General features: G+C 37.8%; 6 protein-coding genes across 9 annotated transcripts in view; 4 read left to right on the top strand and 2 right to left on the bottom strand.

The window, feature by feature from the left end:
* LOC104715738 (protein STRICTOSIDINE SYNTHASE-LIKE 8-like) overlaps positions 1–452 on the top strand; it is a 3430-nt gene extending 2978 nt beyond the window's left edge. Inside the window, exon 4 of the mRNA XM_019230058.1 lies at positions 3–452. Within this exon, the coding sequence (XP_019085603.1) occupies positions 3–247 (245 nt within the window). The 3' untranslated portion in view covers positions 248–452. The remainder of the gene's footprint in view (positions 1–2) is intronic.
* On the bottom strand, positions 1888–3917 carry LOC104712361 (ribosomal RNA small subunit methyltransferase NEP1-like). 2 transcript variants are annotated; one of them, XM_010429253.1, is made up of 8 exons: positions 3807–3917; positions 3187–3540; positions 3000–3092; positions 2769–2913; positions 2559–2669; positions 2385–2467; positions 2187–2244; positions 1888–2091 (listed from the first exon to the last, which is right to left on the bottom strand). In XM_010429253.1, exons 2-8 carry the CDS (start codon positions 3523–3525, stop codon positions 2012–2014), a joined length of 909 nt encoding a protein of 302 aa, XP_010427555.1. In that variant the 5' UTR covers positions 3526–3540; positions 3807–3917; the 3' UTR covers positions 1888–2011. The 2 variants fall into 2 exon arrangements, with proteins under 2 accessions (XP_010427555.1, XP_019084911.1); XM_019229366.1 differs by having other exon boundaries at positions 3187–3537; positions 3807–3905.
* Positions 4021–8140, top strand: LOC104712359 (nucleolar protein 10-like). Its single transcript, XM_010429252.2, has 16 exons — positions 4021–4334; positions 4564–4662; positions 4754–4845; positions 4931–5031; positions 5126–5216; positions 5314–5372; positions 5482–5602; positions 5714–5782; positions 5874–5926; positions 6022–6130; positions 6255–6425; positions 6532–6690; positions 6770–6862; positions 6956–7141; positions 7233–7438; positions 7533–8140. The coding sequence occupies exons 1-16, from the start codon at positions 4205–4207 to the stop codon at positions 7954–7956; spliced, it is 2163 nt and encodes a 720-aa protein (XP_010427554.1). The 5' UTR covers positions 4021–4204; the 3' UTR covers positions 7957–8140.
* On the top strand, positions 8688–9834 carry LOC104712358 (transcription factor ORG3-like). The gene is made up of 2 exons (XM_010429251.2): positions 8688–9083; positions 9241–9834. The coding sequence occupies exons 1-2, from the start codon at positions 8757–8759 to the stop codon at positions 9688–9690; spliced, it is 777 nt and encodes a 258-aa protein (XP_010427553.1). The 5' UTR covers positions 8688–8756; the 3' UTR covers positions 9691–9834.
* LOC104715737 (transcription factor ORG2-like) lies at positions 11121–12105 on the top strand. Its single transcript, XM_010433118.2, has 2 exons — positions 11121–11462; positions 11653–12105. Exons 1-2 carry the CDS (start codon positions 11154–11156, stop codon positions 12103–12105), a joined length of 762 nt encoding a protein of 253 aa, XP_010431420.1. The 5' UTR covers positions 11121–11153.
* LOC104712357 (phosphatidylinositol 4-phosphate 5-kinase 4-like) lies at positions 12255–16495 on the bottom strand. 3 transcript variants are annotated; one of them, XM_010429248.1, is made up of 9 exons: positions 16047–16495; positions 14175–15952; positions 13919–14086; positions 13668–13833; positions 13475–13591; positions 13194–13387; positions 12985–13115; positions 12823–12895; positions 12255–12735 (listed from the first exon to the last, which is right to left on the bottom strand). In XM_010429248.1, the coding sequence occupies exons 2-9, from the start codon at positions 15374–15376 to the stop codon at positions 12447–12449; spliced, it is 2340 nt and encodes a 779-aa protein (XP_010427550.1). In that variant the 5' UTR covers positions 15377–15952; positions 16047–16495; the 3' UTR covers positions 12255–12446. The 3 variants fall into 3 exon arrangements, with proteins under 3 accessions (XP_010427550.1, XP_010427552.1, XP_010427551.1); XM_010429250.1 differs by having other exon boundaries at positions 14175–16154; positions 16249–16495; XM_010429249.1 differs by having other exon boundaries at positions 14175–16154; positions 16255–16495.

Here is a 16662-nt window from a genome sequence, read left to right as displayed (position 1 = left end):
GACTGTGATGAAGATATTGAAGATGGAGACTGTGATTCATCTCATGAACGGAGGAAAACCACATGGGATAGTTATGAAACTCTCTGGAGAGACCGGGGAGGTACTTCACATGCTTGAGGACAGTGAAGGGAAGACGATGAATTATGTTAGTGAGGCTTATGAGAGAGAAGATGGAACGTTATGGTTCGGGTCTGTGTATTGGCCGGCCGTTTGGGTTATGAATACGTCGGTTTATGATCGCAAATGAGGTAAACCTAATACGCCAAGATGAAAAGAAAAAAAATCACTTAGTTGTGTGATTTGTTGAACTTTGAATAGAGAGCTATGATGTTACAAATTCTTTTAGTTTTTGTGGGGACTTCTACTTCTCGGTGTGGTGTAAAAATAAATTTTGTTGTTATCAAAGGAAATGAATTTTGGGTCGTGAGTCTCGTGACTAGAATTGGGGGTTGACGAGAAACTGGAAAATTATTAAAAGAATTTAAAACTCTTTTTTTACTGAAAGTAATACTAATACTGTAATCGTCATTGCTTCAGTAATAATTTAGGTTTACTCATATAGTTGAAGAATCAACATGAAGAATCAACATGAAGCTGAAGTAATACTAATACTATAATCGAAAGAGTAAACCTACCTTAACCTTTGAGAAAGGCAGAAAGCAAATCTGTATAGGTATCTCTTTCCATAAGCCGTGCGTTGAATGGACTCCGTTTACTACATTAATGATAACAACAAATAATACTGTGCATAAAACACCTAATAAGACAGCATACGTGTACTTTTTTGGTGGAGATAGGATAATGATTCTTTCTTAATTTAACTTGTCCTTGATCCACTGTTGCTAAAAGATGTGAACGAGGGATCTTCACCAGCCTATTCACAACTAGATATTCTTTTCTTTTGCATGATTTTTGTTCTTTAATATATATATTGACAACTAACATGCATTATAGAATTCTGACTAATCAAGATATATAGCATTAATAACTAATAAATGTATAGTCCATTTAAAAAAAAAACTATGGTTTTGTTAGTTAGTATAATCATTTTTAATATATACTGTAATAGATATGGTTTTGTTAATTAACATACTTTCATATGGCAGACAATCACATGCGTTTCTTCTTTAAAACATATCACGATAAAAAGATACGTCGTAGGTGCGATCGATTGGTTATTATTAAAAAATTATCCAATCTCCACACCAAATAAAGTAGGAAACAAGAAAAATTAAATAATAAACAAAGTTAAATAATACTTATAAAAACTAAAAAGTTAGATAATGAAAGGAATTTGAAAGACCTAATTAACTAAAATGAACTAAACAAAACTAGGGGATGTGATTCTTTTGATTATATATTTGAGCTAGTGATGGGCCAATAGGATAGTGATTTTTACATTATGTATGGGTTTGACCTTTATGAATGTAGCCATCCTGATATTTACAAAAGGGTACAAAAATCTCTTTTTCGATTAGTTCCGACTTTCGAAATATCAAAATACACTGATTAACAGCTTTTTGAAAAAAATTCTTCATATTTGTCACTGATTAACAACTTTTATTAACCAAATACTATACCAATGAATGAGTGGGAGACAAGACTGGCACATGATGTTGTAGTACGTACGAACCAACTACATAATAAGTGACGACGCAAACAAAACGGTAGTTACCTTCTCTGCCCGTGGGACTGGACCAATAATATCCCGTCATGACAACCAAAAAGTTGTAAATTTTTCATTGTATCTTGTGTACAAATCAGAACTTATTATATATTATTGTATGCGTCTCTTTCTTGATTTTGTGTTTTTGAATATTAATCACATGAATTCTCTCTATTTCCATTACGTTAATACTAGGTTTGAGTAAAATAGTGGAATCACAATTTCCTAACGAAAAGTTATAAATTTGATAGTAGATGAACAATGTATATCAACATAACTTGAAAAGTAGTAGTTCCCAGTATTAGAACAGTAGAGAGAAGAAAACGAAACAACTTAGTAATATCTTTATATAATATTCCAATTTGTTGATAATGCCTCGCAGATTCTTGAGATACAGTAGGCTGCGCTCAATGGATACCCTGAAACTGCAGCAATCAAGAAATCTCTTTCAGATGATTTGTTTCAACATTTTTTATAAAGCTCTTTTCACATTAACAAAAGGATGCGTTGTGAGACTTACTTGACACAAAATCATCAATATAGTCACAATCTATTTTCCCATGTGCCATTGCGCCGACCTGAAATGAAATGGTAAAAAGCAAATAAGGATTCGTTTTGCATACGATAGCTATATTACTATATAGAAGCTGAAAGCTTAAAGCCTATAAATGAAATGGACACTGTGAAAAGGTGAGAGAAACATTTGGAGGTCACTAACCACAAAAACTGTGTCTGTATCATTACAGACAGTAGTTAGGTGTTTCTGCATATTGACAAGCTTTTCAGAGCTGTGCGAGAAGCCTGATATAAGAAAGAGACAATTCCTTATGTTTAGCTCACATAATGTGGATAAATTACACAATGAAGGATGAAAACTAAAGGCTTTTTTTACCTATTTTCCGGGAGTTAACCGGTAAATGAATTTCGACAGGGTTCTTGATACACCTTAAAAGTTTCTCACGGTTGCCAACTGCAGTAATGCTCAGCTTTTGTAGCAATTGCACTGCAAGATGAACAAACTGGATAAGAAACAAGAGAAACTGACAAGATTAAAGAGTAACAAAAAAATGGCCAAGGACGAGAGGAAAATCAAACAGCTTACACATGATCCCGGCAAATCGTTTGAAGGTTCTAGGTATACGAACATGCGGCTTAACTTCAAAAAGGACACCTTTTTCTGTTCTAACATATACTGCTTTCAACCTCCCAGCCTTATTAACTGGACTATCCAGAATCATAAGAAGAGCCTGAAGAAGAGGGTGATCCACTAAAGATGAGTCACAATTTGATATAAGCTACCTAGATATGACTCGAAAGGTTTAAAGACCCTGACCTGATGAGTGATATCTGGTCGGTAATCAGCTGGATTCCTGTCATTTTTTTTCAAGAAATGAGCATGATCATCCGAGTTTAGTAGCTGGTAAGTCTGCACACAAGAATCACATAAATATTAGTGTATAAGTACCATAAACAAAACCCATGGCTTAGTGTAATGCAAACATTCCCAGCAAATTACTTACCTTTCCAACTTTGGCAACTTCAAGAGAGGCCTTCTCAAGCACAAAAACAACTCCAGGCCTGTCCGTGCTACGATCCTTAAGGACAATAGGTATACCTCCAACAATATCCTCTGCTGTTGCTGCTTCTTCTTCTTCTTCTTCTTCTTCCTCAGTTATTTCATTCTCTTCATTATCTTCCTCTGCTATCGGAGTGTTTGCTTTCTTAGCCTTCTTCGAACTCTCACCTGCCTTTTTCTTTTGCTCAAACTTTGGTTGCTCCTCTTCTTCATCTTCTTCCTTATCATACCTCTCTGTTCTCTCCTTTCTCTTGTTCACTTTAATCCCATACGGCCTCACCATCTTCCTTCAAAACTACTACACACAAATCAAAGTCAATCACAACAGAGCTATAGAAATCAGATGCTAAAGTACTAATCTTTTCACATAAAAACACGAATATATAACGGTGAAGACGAACACATACACAAAGTAATCAAATTTCTTCAGGGATATCGCTTAAACACTACAGAGAGAATCAAAGCAAACAATCACAGTTCCTTAGAGCTTAAATTCTAAACTAAACCGAACCCTTTGATGAAAAAAAAAACAGCTAACGTAAGAGAAAAAAAATCATCGCTTACCGAAAAGTCTTGAGCTTGTGAAGAAATTGAAGTGAGCAGGCGACTGAATCTTTGATAAACCCTAATTTGAGTTTTGTCCCTTATTGTTTTTTTTTTTAGTTTCACATATAATTATATGGACGCTGTTTACGGCCCATTACATTAAATTTAGGCCTATTTAGGGTTTAAGAGGCCCAATAAAGAAACAGAAACCAGAAAACCTAATAATTTGTGTATGACCGTCGTCGACTTTTGTGTTCTGCCGGAGCACGACCGCCTTGTGTAATAAACAACAACAAGTGGTGGCTCTTTCCATTATTAATTTTACAATTGGGTTTCCTCTGCAACTCGCCGTCAAGGTTAAGAAGCGAAGCGGAGAGGATTGAGGTTTTACTTTTTTTGTTAACCTAGTTTTGAAGATGACGTCTTATGGAGACAGACTGAAGTCGACCTCCATTAATGGAGTCAAGTTATACCATGTTTCTTCTGCACCCAATGTTGCGACTTGGCTTAATCCTAAAAAGCAACGAGCTCTCCGCAAAAACCCACGTAAGTGTTTCTGTCTGTGAGCTTTATCTAGTGGCTCTGAATCGTTTAAGCCCTGCGTTAACCCTATTACTTAAAGTTTCCTCCTTTTTTTTTTTCTTCTGCTCTGTAGAGTCTCTCTTAATTGCAGCTTAATGATATCTTTGAAACTCTTTTTAAATTCAATGTTCATAGTTTGATGATTGCCTTTTTGTTGATGAAATGTTGTTTTGTGTGGCTATCTCATGTTAAGATTATATGCAAAGAGTGGAGCTGATTCAGGAGTTGAAGTTTGAGACTGCCACTACTAGAATCAAAGCAACTCCAGACGGAGAGTATCTGATTGCTTCTGGTGCGTAACTTGAATGCTATTGAATTTGTTGTAAAGAAAACAAAAATGTATTCTCGTGAGCCTTTTCACTGATTTGTTTTTGTTGAATCAGGGATATATCCACCACAGGTCAAAGTTTATGAGCTAGGTCAGCTTGCTTTGAAGTTTGAGAGGCATTTAGACTCGGAGATAGTTGATTTCGAGGTAACTTCTTTACTACTCCGTGAGTTGTGGCTTTATTAACCTTTCTTTGTTTCTGGTTCAATAATGTCTATGTTGGCTCTTACAGATATTGGATGATAGCTTCTCGAAGCTTGCCTTCTTATGTGCTGATCGTTCTATTTATCTACATGCCAAGTACGGGAAACACCACAGTTTACGGATTCCAAGGTATTTTCTAGCTTTGTTGTTCATATATGAGATTATATATTTGGTGATTTTGTTTCTGCTGAGACATTGGTCTAAATCACATATATATCTGCAGGATGGGGAGAGATATGACATATGATCCCTGGTCTTGTGATCTGCTTTGTGCTGCTTCCTCACCTGATCTATACAGAATCAATTTGGAGCAGGTACGTTTCACTGAATTTATTGAAGTTGTTTAGTCTTGTGACTTACATCAGTCTTTGTTGGTGAATGATTTGTGGGTTTTGCCGTCTTTATCTTTAGGGAAGGTTTCTCTCTCCTTTCAGTACTCAATCCCCAGCGCTTAATGTTGTTTCTCGAAGGTCTGCATACTTAAAATGTCACTTCTTTTATAATGTTTCTCGATTTGATCGATTCAGTTGTGGTGCTCTATATCATTGTTGCTTATGTTTGAGCTCTATTGCTTTCCAGCACCCTCCATGGATTAGTCGCTTGTGGTGGTGAAGATGGTGCTGTGGAATTTTTTGATACGAGAACTAAGTCATCTGCTGCTAGAATTAACGCGGTTTCGCATGGTGGTGATGCTGCGGCGGTGAGTCTTCCTAATTGATGTTCCATATAAACAAAATTTCTTTGCTTAGACGTGATTGGAGAAAATTGCATCGATCTTTATTATAATCTTGTGCTTTTAATTGACTATTAGGAGGTTACCGCTATAGAGTTCGATAACAGTGAAGGTCTTCAAGTAGCTGTCGGGAGTAGTGCGGGAAAGGTTTGATGCTATATTTCATTGTTTTGTACAATGCTAGGTCAATTTGGCTGTATAGCTATGTTGTGCTAATTGTGTTGTTCCATATCTGCAGGTATTCATATACGACTTGCGTACGTCAACTCCCATTAGAGTGAAGGATCACATGTAAGTGTTACTGTGTTTGTATTTATTTTAAATTTATCGTATATGCTTTGAGGTATGTTTCCTCGGTGTTCATTGTTTTTCTGCAAAATTTGCAGGTACGAGAGTCCAATTTTGAGTATTAAGTGGCAACGGACTCTTAATACTCAACAACCTAAGTTGATAACCACTGACAAGCACATTGTTAGAATATGGGATCCAAACACGGTGAGCATCAGATAAGAAGTGTTTTACGCCAGCGTTGCCCTTGAAATAAAAATAAATGTGGCCAGACGAAGCTTTTCATTTACCATATTCTGTTCTCTTTCCTTCTCGAATCTGTGTTTGTCAGGGAGAAGGTATGACCAGCATTGAACCGACTCATGGAGGAATAAACGACATTTGTGTGTTCCCTGGAAGCGGACTTATGCTTTTAGCTTTAGACTCTAGCCTAATCCCATCTTACTTCATACCTGAACTCGGTACTGCCCCCAAATGGTGTTCTCCTCTTGAAAATCTTACGGTATTGTAACTAATTTGAAAAATCTTCCTGTCCTTTCATGGTTTTACCGTTCCAGTGATGTCACCATTGCTACAAACACGTTTCATTTTTGAATTTCTGTTCTCAGGAAGAGCTGGAGGAAAGTGGACAGACAACTATTTATGAGAATTACAAATTTGTGACAAAGGAAGATCTGGAGAAGTTGCAGCTAACTCATTTGATTGGAACAGATCTTTTGAAAGCACAAATGCATGGGTATTTTATGAATCACCATTTGTACAAAAAGGTGAGTCCCTGACATTTTCATAACACTTATAGTCTCTATATTGTTTCTTCCTTGTAACTGTTTTTCGTTCTTTTTACAGGCTTTAGCAGTGGCTCAACCTTTTGCATATGATGATTACTTAGAACGTAAAAAGCAAGAGAAGTTAGAAGCGGACCGTACGCAGAGAATCACAGTTAGTATTTCAAAACTTAGCATCTGTAAATTCACCATTGTTTTGTTTATTGGCTACTTACATACATCTCTGTTTCACTTGTGCTTCCTTTAGAAGAAGAGAAGGTTACCAAAGGTTAACCGAGAACTCGCAGCAAGGCTTCTTGCGGAAGATGAAGAGGAGGAAACGCAAACTGCCGAGGATGAGGAGGCTGCCAAAAAAGTGTCAAAGAAGAAGAAAACTATGCTTAGTAGCGAAATTCTTAAAGACGTTCGGTTTCAAGGGTTGTTCGATAATCCGGTATGAACATAATTCTTTTCAAAGTTTTTTGTTTGTTCTTGCTGTTGCAGTACTTCACACCGCATCTAACCCGAGTCCTTTTGGTTTTCAGGAATTCGAAATTGATAAGGAATCATATGAATATGGTGTCCTACACCCTGTTGCTTCTTCTAAGAAGCAACCTTCTTTGTTAGAAGAACACTTTGAAGCTGTATCAGATGATGACGAGAACAGTGATTCTGATGCATCACAGTCTTCAGATGATGAAGCCGACAATGGAGACGTAACTAGGCCAAGCAAGAAAGGCAAAACTCCAAAGTTAGTGCCTATCGACTGCATTCCAGGATAGATAGAAATTTGATACACGCTATATTGATTCTGTTCTTTTCTGATGTGGATGATTTTGTGTCAGGCTGTTTGAAGTGAAAGATGAGCGTCACGCAGAAGCGTTTTACAATCGCACTTCACTGGCTAAAGAAGACCGTCTTCCTATGGGTGAGCGTGTCAAGGCCATGGAGAACCGGCGTGGCAACTTTGGAGGCTCGAAAGATATCAAATTCGGTCCTGGAGGATCCCGGGAGATTTCTTTCAAGGCAAGAAGCTCTTCGAAATACAAAGAAGATAGAGACGATGAGGAAGAAGATGGTCAAAGAAACAAGAGGAGAGGAGTTCAGTCTCTTGGACTGAAATCAGATAATATTAGGGGCGGTTTCAGAGGTAGAGGAGGTGGTGGTTTTAGGGGGAGAGGAGGTGGCGGTTCCCGGGGAAGAGGTGGGCGTGGTAGCGGTTTCCGGGGAAGAGGTGGCCGTGGTGGCCGTGGAAGAGGCCGGGGGTGATAAATGTAGCTTTCAGGGGAATTTTAATACTAAGTTTTGGAAAATGTGTCGCCTACTTTCGAGAATCTTTGAAACTTGATTGATTCACATACAATTTTGGAATATTTTTGACTTAGTCTCAATATGCATTAGTCTTACTTGAGCCTATAAGGTAAATGATAGAGATGACCTGAAGTTGACCTGAGTTCGATAGTGCCTTTACATGATAGGTCACCGACCGTTGTTAATTGAGTAAAATTAGCGAGCCTAACATTTATATAATATAGTTGTAACTTGTAATCAATGTAGATGCCTTTTGTTTTAAAGGTCAACAAATAAATAAAATGCTTATGTATATGCTTACAACATGAGAATTGCTTATGTATATGCTTACAACATCCTAAGTGTTTGGGGCGACGACGACGCCTGAAGCTGATTCCCACGCGCCTCCCACGATTTCTTCCGGCTGAGTCATCTTACACTATGTTAACTCTAATCTTTATTTACTTATTAATACATATAATTATGCTTCTTTAATTCTTAATGGTGACTTGGACCTAGTTCACCCGTGGAACGTAGGCTTTGGCATGTGTCGACCTACGTCCTTATCAGATGCAAATATTTATTTTTTTAGTATTAACTTTAAAAAATTGTGTTGTATAAATTATACTAGAGAGATTGATTTATTTAATTGTATTATCCGCATTATATATACGATGGGAAATTAATATTTCACCTAAGTTCAGAACAATCCCAACCAAAACAGCTTCCAAGCTTCAAGAGAAAACAGAATCTGTAAAACTTGTCATTATATAGCAAAAATGTGTGCATTAGTACCTCCACTGTTCCCAAACTTTGGGTGGCCATCAACGGGAGAGTACAACAGCTACTACCTCGCCGGAGATAACCTCAACAACGTTGGGTTTCTTGATTTTCCGGTACCGGAGGAGACTTATGGAGCGGTTACGGCGGTGGCTCATAATCAGACCAGCTTTGGGGGTTCTGTTTCGTCGGAGGGAAATGAAATAGGCAACATTCCGGTCGTGATCAAGAAGCTTAATCACAATGCCAGTGAACGTGACCGTCGCAAGAAGATCAACTCTTTGTTCTCATCTCTCCGTTCTTGTCTCCCAGCTTCCGATCAATCGGTAAGAAGCTACTCCTCTGATTTGTCTTATGTGAATCAGTTCCATCTAAAAACCAATTTGAAATGATTAGTCTGACTCATTGTTTAGGCCCTCTGCATCTATACAGTTTAGGAGAAGAATACCTAGTTAACCCTTTTTTTTTTTTACTTTCTTGCAGAAGAAGCTAAGCATTCCTGCAACGGTTACTCGAAGCTTGAAGTACATACCAGAGCTGCAAGATCAAGTGAAGAAGCTAATTAAAAAGAAGGAAGAGCTCATGATGCAAGTATCAGGTCAAATAAACATTGAAGATTACGTTAAGCCGCAACCAAAGGCGGTCGCGAGTTATGTCTCGACCGTTTCTGCGACTAGGCTTGGAGACAACGAAGTGATGGTCCAAATCTCATCGACCAAGATTCACAACTTTCCAATATCTAATGTATTAAGCGGGTTAGAAGAAGATGGGTTTGTTCTTGTGGATATGTCATCTTCAAGGTCCCAAGGGGAAAGGCTTTTCTACACTTTGCATCTACAAGTGGACAGGATTGAACATTACGAGCTGAATTGTGAAGAGTTAAGTCAGAGGATGTTGTACTTGTATGAGGAATGTGGAAACTCATTAAGATGATAATTTGTTCTTGTTCTTTTCTCTTGAAAACCTAACATTCTTGAAGTCAAAGCGTTGTAGCTAGTCGAGTTGTTTCGGTTTTTTTCGGTCGAAGTCAGTGATCGATTATGACATGCTATTGAGTAGACTGATTGAATACTACGATTCATGTGACAGCTGTAAATTTTAATACTATTTGTCTACTCTATTCAAAAATACCATAAACTAGTATAAATATACTTTTGGTTCCTAAACCTTTTGCCTTCTACTATTTGTTATTTATGTACAATTGAAGAGTTAGTGGTGATTTGGTGATCAAATGAGAAAAGACAAAATAGGGTATTTTATTACAACTACGTACTACTATTACTAATAGTCTAATATCATGAATTGTGGGCAACATTATAGTAAAGAGTCTAAATACATTATATATACGTAAATTTTGGGCTCTTATATAGAAGAATGTGCAAGTGAGGAAAGTTGCATCTAAAGAGTTAAGTAAGAATCATTAGAATACATGATAAATGAGAGAAGTTCATGGTTATCCATTGATTTTGGTTTGGTTTTGATAGAAATAAATCTTTAAATTTGGTTTATTTTTGGTTTAGTACAAAAATGTATTGGTTTATTTGTTTTGGTTAACAAATATATGAGGTATCTGAAAATTAAAATATGACATTTACAGGATGATAACTGTAGCTGTCGGAGATTATTAATACAGTATAGAGATGTGGGTCACGAAACGAATCTTGGAAGCCTCACTGATTCACATCTACAATTTTGGAATATTATTGATCCGTTCTTGAAAGAATAACTAAATCAGAAGAACTTATTTTAGTTTAGACTGGCATCAAGTTGACATTAGTATATAAAATGACTTTGTCGTCGTTGTGGGTTTAAATTTTAATAACCAGGCTACGTCTAAGATAAAACATATTAAATTTGAAATGCTTATGTATATGCTTACAACATGAAAATGCTTATGTGTATGCTTACAACATAAAAAATGTATGGGACGGGGAAACAAAGACGCCCAAACCATCTTCCACCTGATTACCACGTGCCTTCAACATTCTACTAGCCTGAGTCATCTTCCAATATGTAAAGAACAAGTTTGACTATAGTGTTAATACATGTAATATTCGTTTTTTGATTCTTATACAATATGTCCAACTTGTGACTGGACCTAGTTCATGCGTGGAACATAGGCTCTGGCACGTGACAACCTATGCCCTATTGAGACCTAAATATTTCTCTTTATAGTATGTAACTCGAATTCAACACATAATCATATAGTATTTTGATCATATAGCGAATAAAAATACTTATTATATAGTATTTTGATCATTATTTAACAACAGAGATTTGTCTTTTTAGTCCTTCATCCGCATATATATATATTCAGAAGACAATATTATTTCGACCAAAACAGCTTCAAGACAAAAACAGAATCAATAACTTGTCCTTGATTCTAAAGCAAAAAAATGTGTGCATTAGCCCCTTCTCCATTGTTCCCAAACTTCGGTTGGCCGTCGAAGTACGAAAGCTATTACGGTGCCGGAGATAACCTCGATAACGGTCCATTTCTTGATTTTCCGGTACCACAGTCTTATGGAGTGACTCATCATCAGAACAGCCTGGGAGTATCTGTTTCGTCAGAAGGAAATGAGATAGACAACAATCCGGTCGTGGTCAAGAAGCTAAATCACAATGCTAGTGAACGTGACCGTCGCAAGAAGCTCAACTCTTTGTTCTCATCTCTCCGTTCATGTCTTCCAGCCTCAGATCAATCGGTAAGTAGCTGCTCCGACATGTCATCAGACTCTGTCTCAACTCAAATGCAATTATCAATAACTAGCTTGATACGTTCGATTAGGTCATGTCCATTACATTATTTTGAAGTGGAAAATCGAATACTCTTGTTTATTCATCCATACAATTTAAAAGAAGAAAACCGAATTCACCTTTTCGTTTTTCTTGCAGAAGAAGCTAAGTATCCCTGAAACGGTTTCGAGGAGCTTGAAGTACATACCAGAGCTGCAACGGCAAGTGAAGAAGCTAATACAAAAGAAGGAAGAACTATTGGAACGAGTATCAGGTCAAAGAGACTTTGAGCATCACGATCAGCAGCAACCAAAGGCGATCGCGAGTTACCTCTCAACGGTTTCCGCGACTAGGCTTGGAGAAAATGAAGTGATGGTCCAAATCTCATCGTCCAAGACTCATAACTTTTCAATATCTAATGTTCTGAGTGGTTTAGAAGAAGATGGGTTTGTTCTTGTGGATATTTCATCTTCAAGGTCTCAAGGAGAAAGGCTCTTCTACACTTTGCATCTTCAAGTAGAGAAGATGGATGATTATTACAAGATCAATTGCGAAGAGTTAAGCGAAAGGATGTTGTACTTGTACGAGAAATATGAAAACTCGCAAGATTAATTCATGTGGTGTATTTTTTATCCATTTGTTCTCGTTTGTTTTTAGTTGTCCTTTCCTTACAAATCTAACACTCAATCTTGACCAAAGCATTCATGCAGTCGAGTTGTTTTTGGTTTCTTGATTGAAGTTAATATTCGTGAAATAACGAATCAGAACAAAACAATATAAATAGAAGACAAAATATTCACTGCTACATATGTTAACTGTTGTTACATAGATTATTATAGAATCAGAACATTTAAATCATAAGAGGAAAGTAGTAGTGTAATATATATACCTAAGCCCTTCTTTCTTGAGTCACAAGAAAACCTGAGGAGACTAGAAAACAGAGGAGACTTGTTTTAATTGTCCTCAGTGAAAACCTTGAAGATGAAATCACGGAAACGTCTCGAGTATAGTCTTGGATCGACGGCTGAGATTGAAGTAGGATCGTACTGGATGCTCTTGTAAGCGTGTTCGAGTTTCTTGCTGATGTCATAGTCTTGGAGAATGTCTATGATTCCAAAGATCATGACAACCTCGTAGTACTCTCCTGTCGGTTCACCAACTAGCTGGAACTCACAGTCGCTTCTCCTCATTGTCCTCTCTGCTCGAGCCGGCATGTTGCCTCCAAGTCTGATACTAGCCCATCTGCAACAACAAACCGAATTTACTATTGGACGCGGAATCGAGAAAATTGCTTTTTAAGTCATGAGTTTAATTTGTTTTTGTGTTTACCTTGTAGGATCAGACAGAAGCTGATCCACGTCTGCTCCAGAGAGACGAGGGGCTGTTTCGTCTTCAAATTCACCTACAGTAGCGAAAGAAAACATATTTGCTTCACAGACACTAAAGTACAGAAATGATATTTGCCTATTTGGTTGTGTTAGAAGTGCGAACCAATAGGCGTGCGAGCACCAGAAGGAATCAGCTCTCCAGCGACTGATGCTTCTCTGAAATGAATCCCAACCAGAAGACTGTAATCCATTATTCTCTCCTGTTCTAAGAACTCGCAGTCTTTGTCCACTTGCCTGAACAAAAACACAATCAGCATAATAAATAACAATGAAAAAGGTCAAGGGAAAGAGATTGATTAATGAATCACTAACCTGATGAATTCCTGGTACCAAGCTTTCTGTAGTCTAAAAATGAAATTCAGATCAAGATCTTTCAAGATTGTATTTGAATTGATTTCTGATTCAGGTTTATCGGTTGTTCGACCAAGAGAAGATCCTTTCAAATCAAAGCGTCTGTGGATGGAGTACTCGGAACAAAATAGATTTCCCATAATGACAAATCGCACCTGCAGTTTTTGCAGAAAGGAGATGTATTCAAATCAAACTCTTAAGTAACAGTTTCTTTTCTATTTAGCATTGTTCTCAATTCTTACCTTCTTTTGGATTGGTCCAGTCAACTTCACACAGTGGAGACCGTAAAATCTAATGACCAAAGTGTTCTCAAATGCTCGAACATGGTTGTAATATGCTGCAAGCATCCTCAGAAGCACCTGCATTATATATTTCAGAATAAATTTCATTGCAGCCACACACTTTTAATCTGGTAACTTTAAAAACAAAACTTACTTTAGTTTCAGATTTCTTCATTGTCTTTATCATGTAACGATCATCGTTAGTCAAGTAGAAAAAGCTTCCACTTTTACCAGGGGATGATAGCTCCCGAAGAGCATCATTCCCGCAGATCGATAACATATAATCAGCTGGGTCTACCTTGAATAGCTTCCTCAAGCTCCTGAAGATAAGATAAATTAGCATAACATAGTGTGAGACTAAGTAGTGAAGAGAAATATGTAGAGCCTAGTGTTATTGTATCTCACCTAAAAACTAATGGGCAATAGTCTTTCCATTTGAATTCAGTAGATTGATGAGGAGGTGTGTATTTGGTTCCTTCTGGTGGAAATCTTGTCCATACCTTCTCCTTTGGATCAAAAGCTGAATGCTTAAGATCAAGAGACACAACCGGAGCTTGTTTCCCAACAGCATGTCTGCGTCAGCAAATCCATTAAACATGAGCGGTTATACATCAATAAATCTTCAAATTGTATAAATGAGGCGGCAAACTGGTATAGTTACCTGATTCCAAGCTGTAGATTAAGCATAAGCTCGTAATTCCGGTGGCCTTTAGATATTGTTTCGCCTTGCTTCCTCCCTGCCCTTGGCAATCTCATAGGTGCAGGGGTCGGTCTCAGGCTCTGAATGAAGCCTTCCGCCTCTAGTCTCATCATTTCAGCATCCAAGTCCCTCCTTGTGGTGGAATCAATATCAGCAGCGCCTTCTCCGCTTTCGGTTCCCCACATATTCATCTTCTCAAACGCTCTATCTACACCCACACTAACCCTCCCGTCAACAGACATCCTCCTCGGTTTCTCGACACGTTTGGAAGAGTTCCAAACAGATAGCTTTTTCTGTGAAGGCAACACAGGAACTCTTTCTCCGCTGCAGATTTTGTACTCACTCAGATTATTAAACACGTCTTTAGGATCCCACTCAGGATTCCCTTCGTCTCCCGATGGATAATAAGTACCGTTCATTTCTTCCGGATCATTAGACCAGTGACCAACGTAGAAACTCCCATCAGCCCATTTGAAAGTCCCGTTTCCTCTAGGCAAACCATCATCCCAAAATCCGTCGTATCTATTCCCATCCGTCCAAATAAAAGTACCTTTGCCACAGATCATAGCGTTCTTCCATTCCCCAATGTAATAGCTCCCATCTCTCCACTGATACTTTCCGTGGGATTCTTGCAAACCCCTCCTCCATTCGCCATCATACACATCTCCGTTCGCAAAACGCTTGATTCCATGTCCATGTTTCAGGTTCATCACCCACTGACCTTTATAAGTATCTCCACTAGGACCTGTATAAAGGCCAACACCATCCATGTATCCGCTTTTGAATTCCCCTTCATATGAAGCACCAGAAGGCCACCCGAACTTCCCTCTTCCCATAGTCTTCCCGTTATACCAGTCACCAATGTACATACAACCATCTGTCCAAAGATACTTCCCATGCCCGTGAGGAAAACTATCATACCATTGCCCTGTATAATAGTCTCCATTAGGAAGTACTCTCTCTGCATGGTACAATTCACCTATGCTACTTCTGTTAGTGCTGCTATCATCATCAATATCGTCAGTCGTAGTAGTAGTATCATCATCTGTCTGAGGAGCTACAGATACCGTCCCAAAGATGCTGTTTGCACGCTTCTTTGCTTGTTGGGTCTTTCTTACGGTCACCTCCCAAGCCTTCAGAACACAACTTTGTTCCTTGCTCATTTTCTTAAACTAATATAACAATTTTTTTCTAAATACCTATATGTATATCCTAGAACATACCCTCAGAAACATATATTTTTCTTGTCTAAACAACAATCCTATAGATGTACACATACACAAGAGAGAATCATGAACTCTGTGCGGAAGGAAAACAAACTGTAAACCTAAAACCATTCAATCAATCAAAAGCAGCATGAAGAAATCTGCAATGTTCATTACTTTGTGACATCCTGTCTCCATGTCATTGAATCATACCGAAAAAGAATGTTTATTTTGTCTTTTAAGATTGCAACATTTTCGGAGTGAATGCTGATCTGAACGATCATCAAAACCAAACAAAAGAATCAGAGAGAGAGAAAAACCAATGGCCAAAAGAGTTGAAAGGATCAAAAAATTTCTCCGACATTTCATCTTTTCTTGTCAATCCTCCTTAACTAATTATGTCGTTCAAAGAAGCTAGAAACCGTTCATCTCCTCAAACCACTGAAAGCCTTCAAATTTAGAGAAACAAGCAAGACCCATTTTTTTCTATTCTTAGCATTTTCCGAGCTTTCCTCTCATAAACAGACTTATTTTCTTCAAAATAAAAAACAATGTAATAACTTATCAATTTGAGATCAGTCACTGAGAGCTATAATCAGAAACAGAGATAACTGAAACTCCATCTCACTGAGGCATTTTATCGAACAGTTTGAGCTCATTGCTTCACCTCTAACAAAAACCCATTTATTCTCAAAAGGAATACGATCCATCCCCAATGTTATAAGCTTCAAACTCCCTAAACGATAAAAGAGAGACAAAAGTTAGTTACAACCCAAAGCTTGAAAGGATCAAAAGGTTATATCTTTTCCTGGCAAGGAGGAAGACGCGACGGTTACTAGTGTTGAGGAAACGGCTATAGGGGAGACTCAAAACTCGAAGAAGACGACAAATCGCCAGAATCCGAAGATGAAGAGTAGAAACTTCCGTCGCAGCAGATGAACTCAAATTGGAGAGCTTTTTTGTAATCAATACGCTCATCACGAACAAAGCCAAAACCTTTAACTAATTGTAAAGTTATTTTACTGTGAAAGTTAAATACGTTATTCAGTAGTAAACGTATCACTTATTCTCTCTCTATGGGTTTAATATAGTCATCGTTGCCAATTTGGAGAATCTTTAATCTCATCACACGACAAAGCCAAAACCTTTAATGTCGGAAGCTGACTCATCCATCACATTACGCAACACCAAAACAATGAATGTCTCTAGCGTCAATTTTATGCTAAATTCATCAGCCGCTTAGA

The sequence above is a fragment of the Camelina sativa genome, chromosome 9 (assembly GCF_000633955.1).
Source record: "Camelina sativa cultivar DH55 chromosome 9, Cs, whole genome shotgun sequence".
NCBI classification, from domain to species: Eukaryota; Viridiplantae; Streptophyta; class Magnoliopsida; order Brassicales; family Brassicaceae; genus Camelina; species Camelina sativa.
Note: the sequence above shows the minus strand (reverse complement) of the source record. Positions and strands in the feature narration are given on the sequence as shown.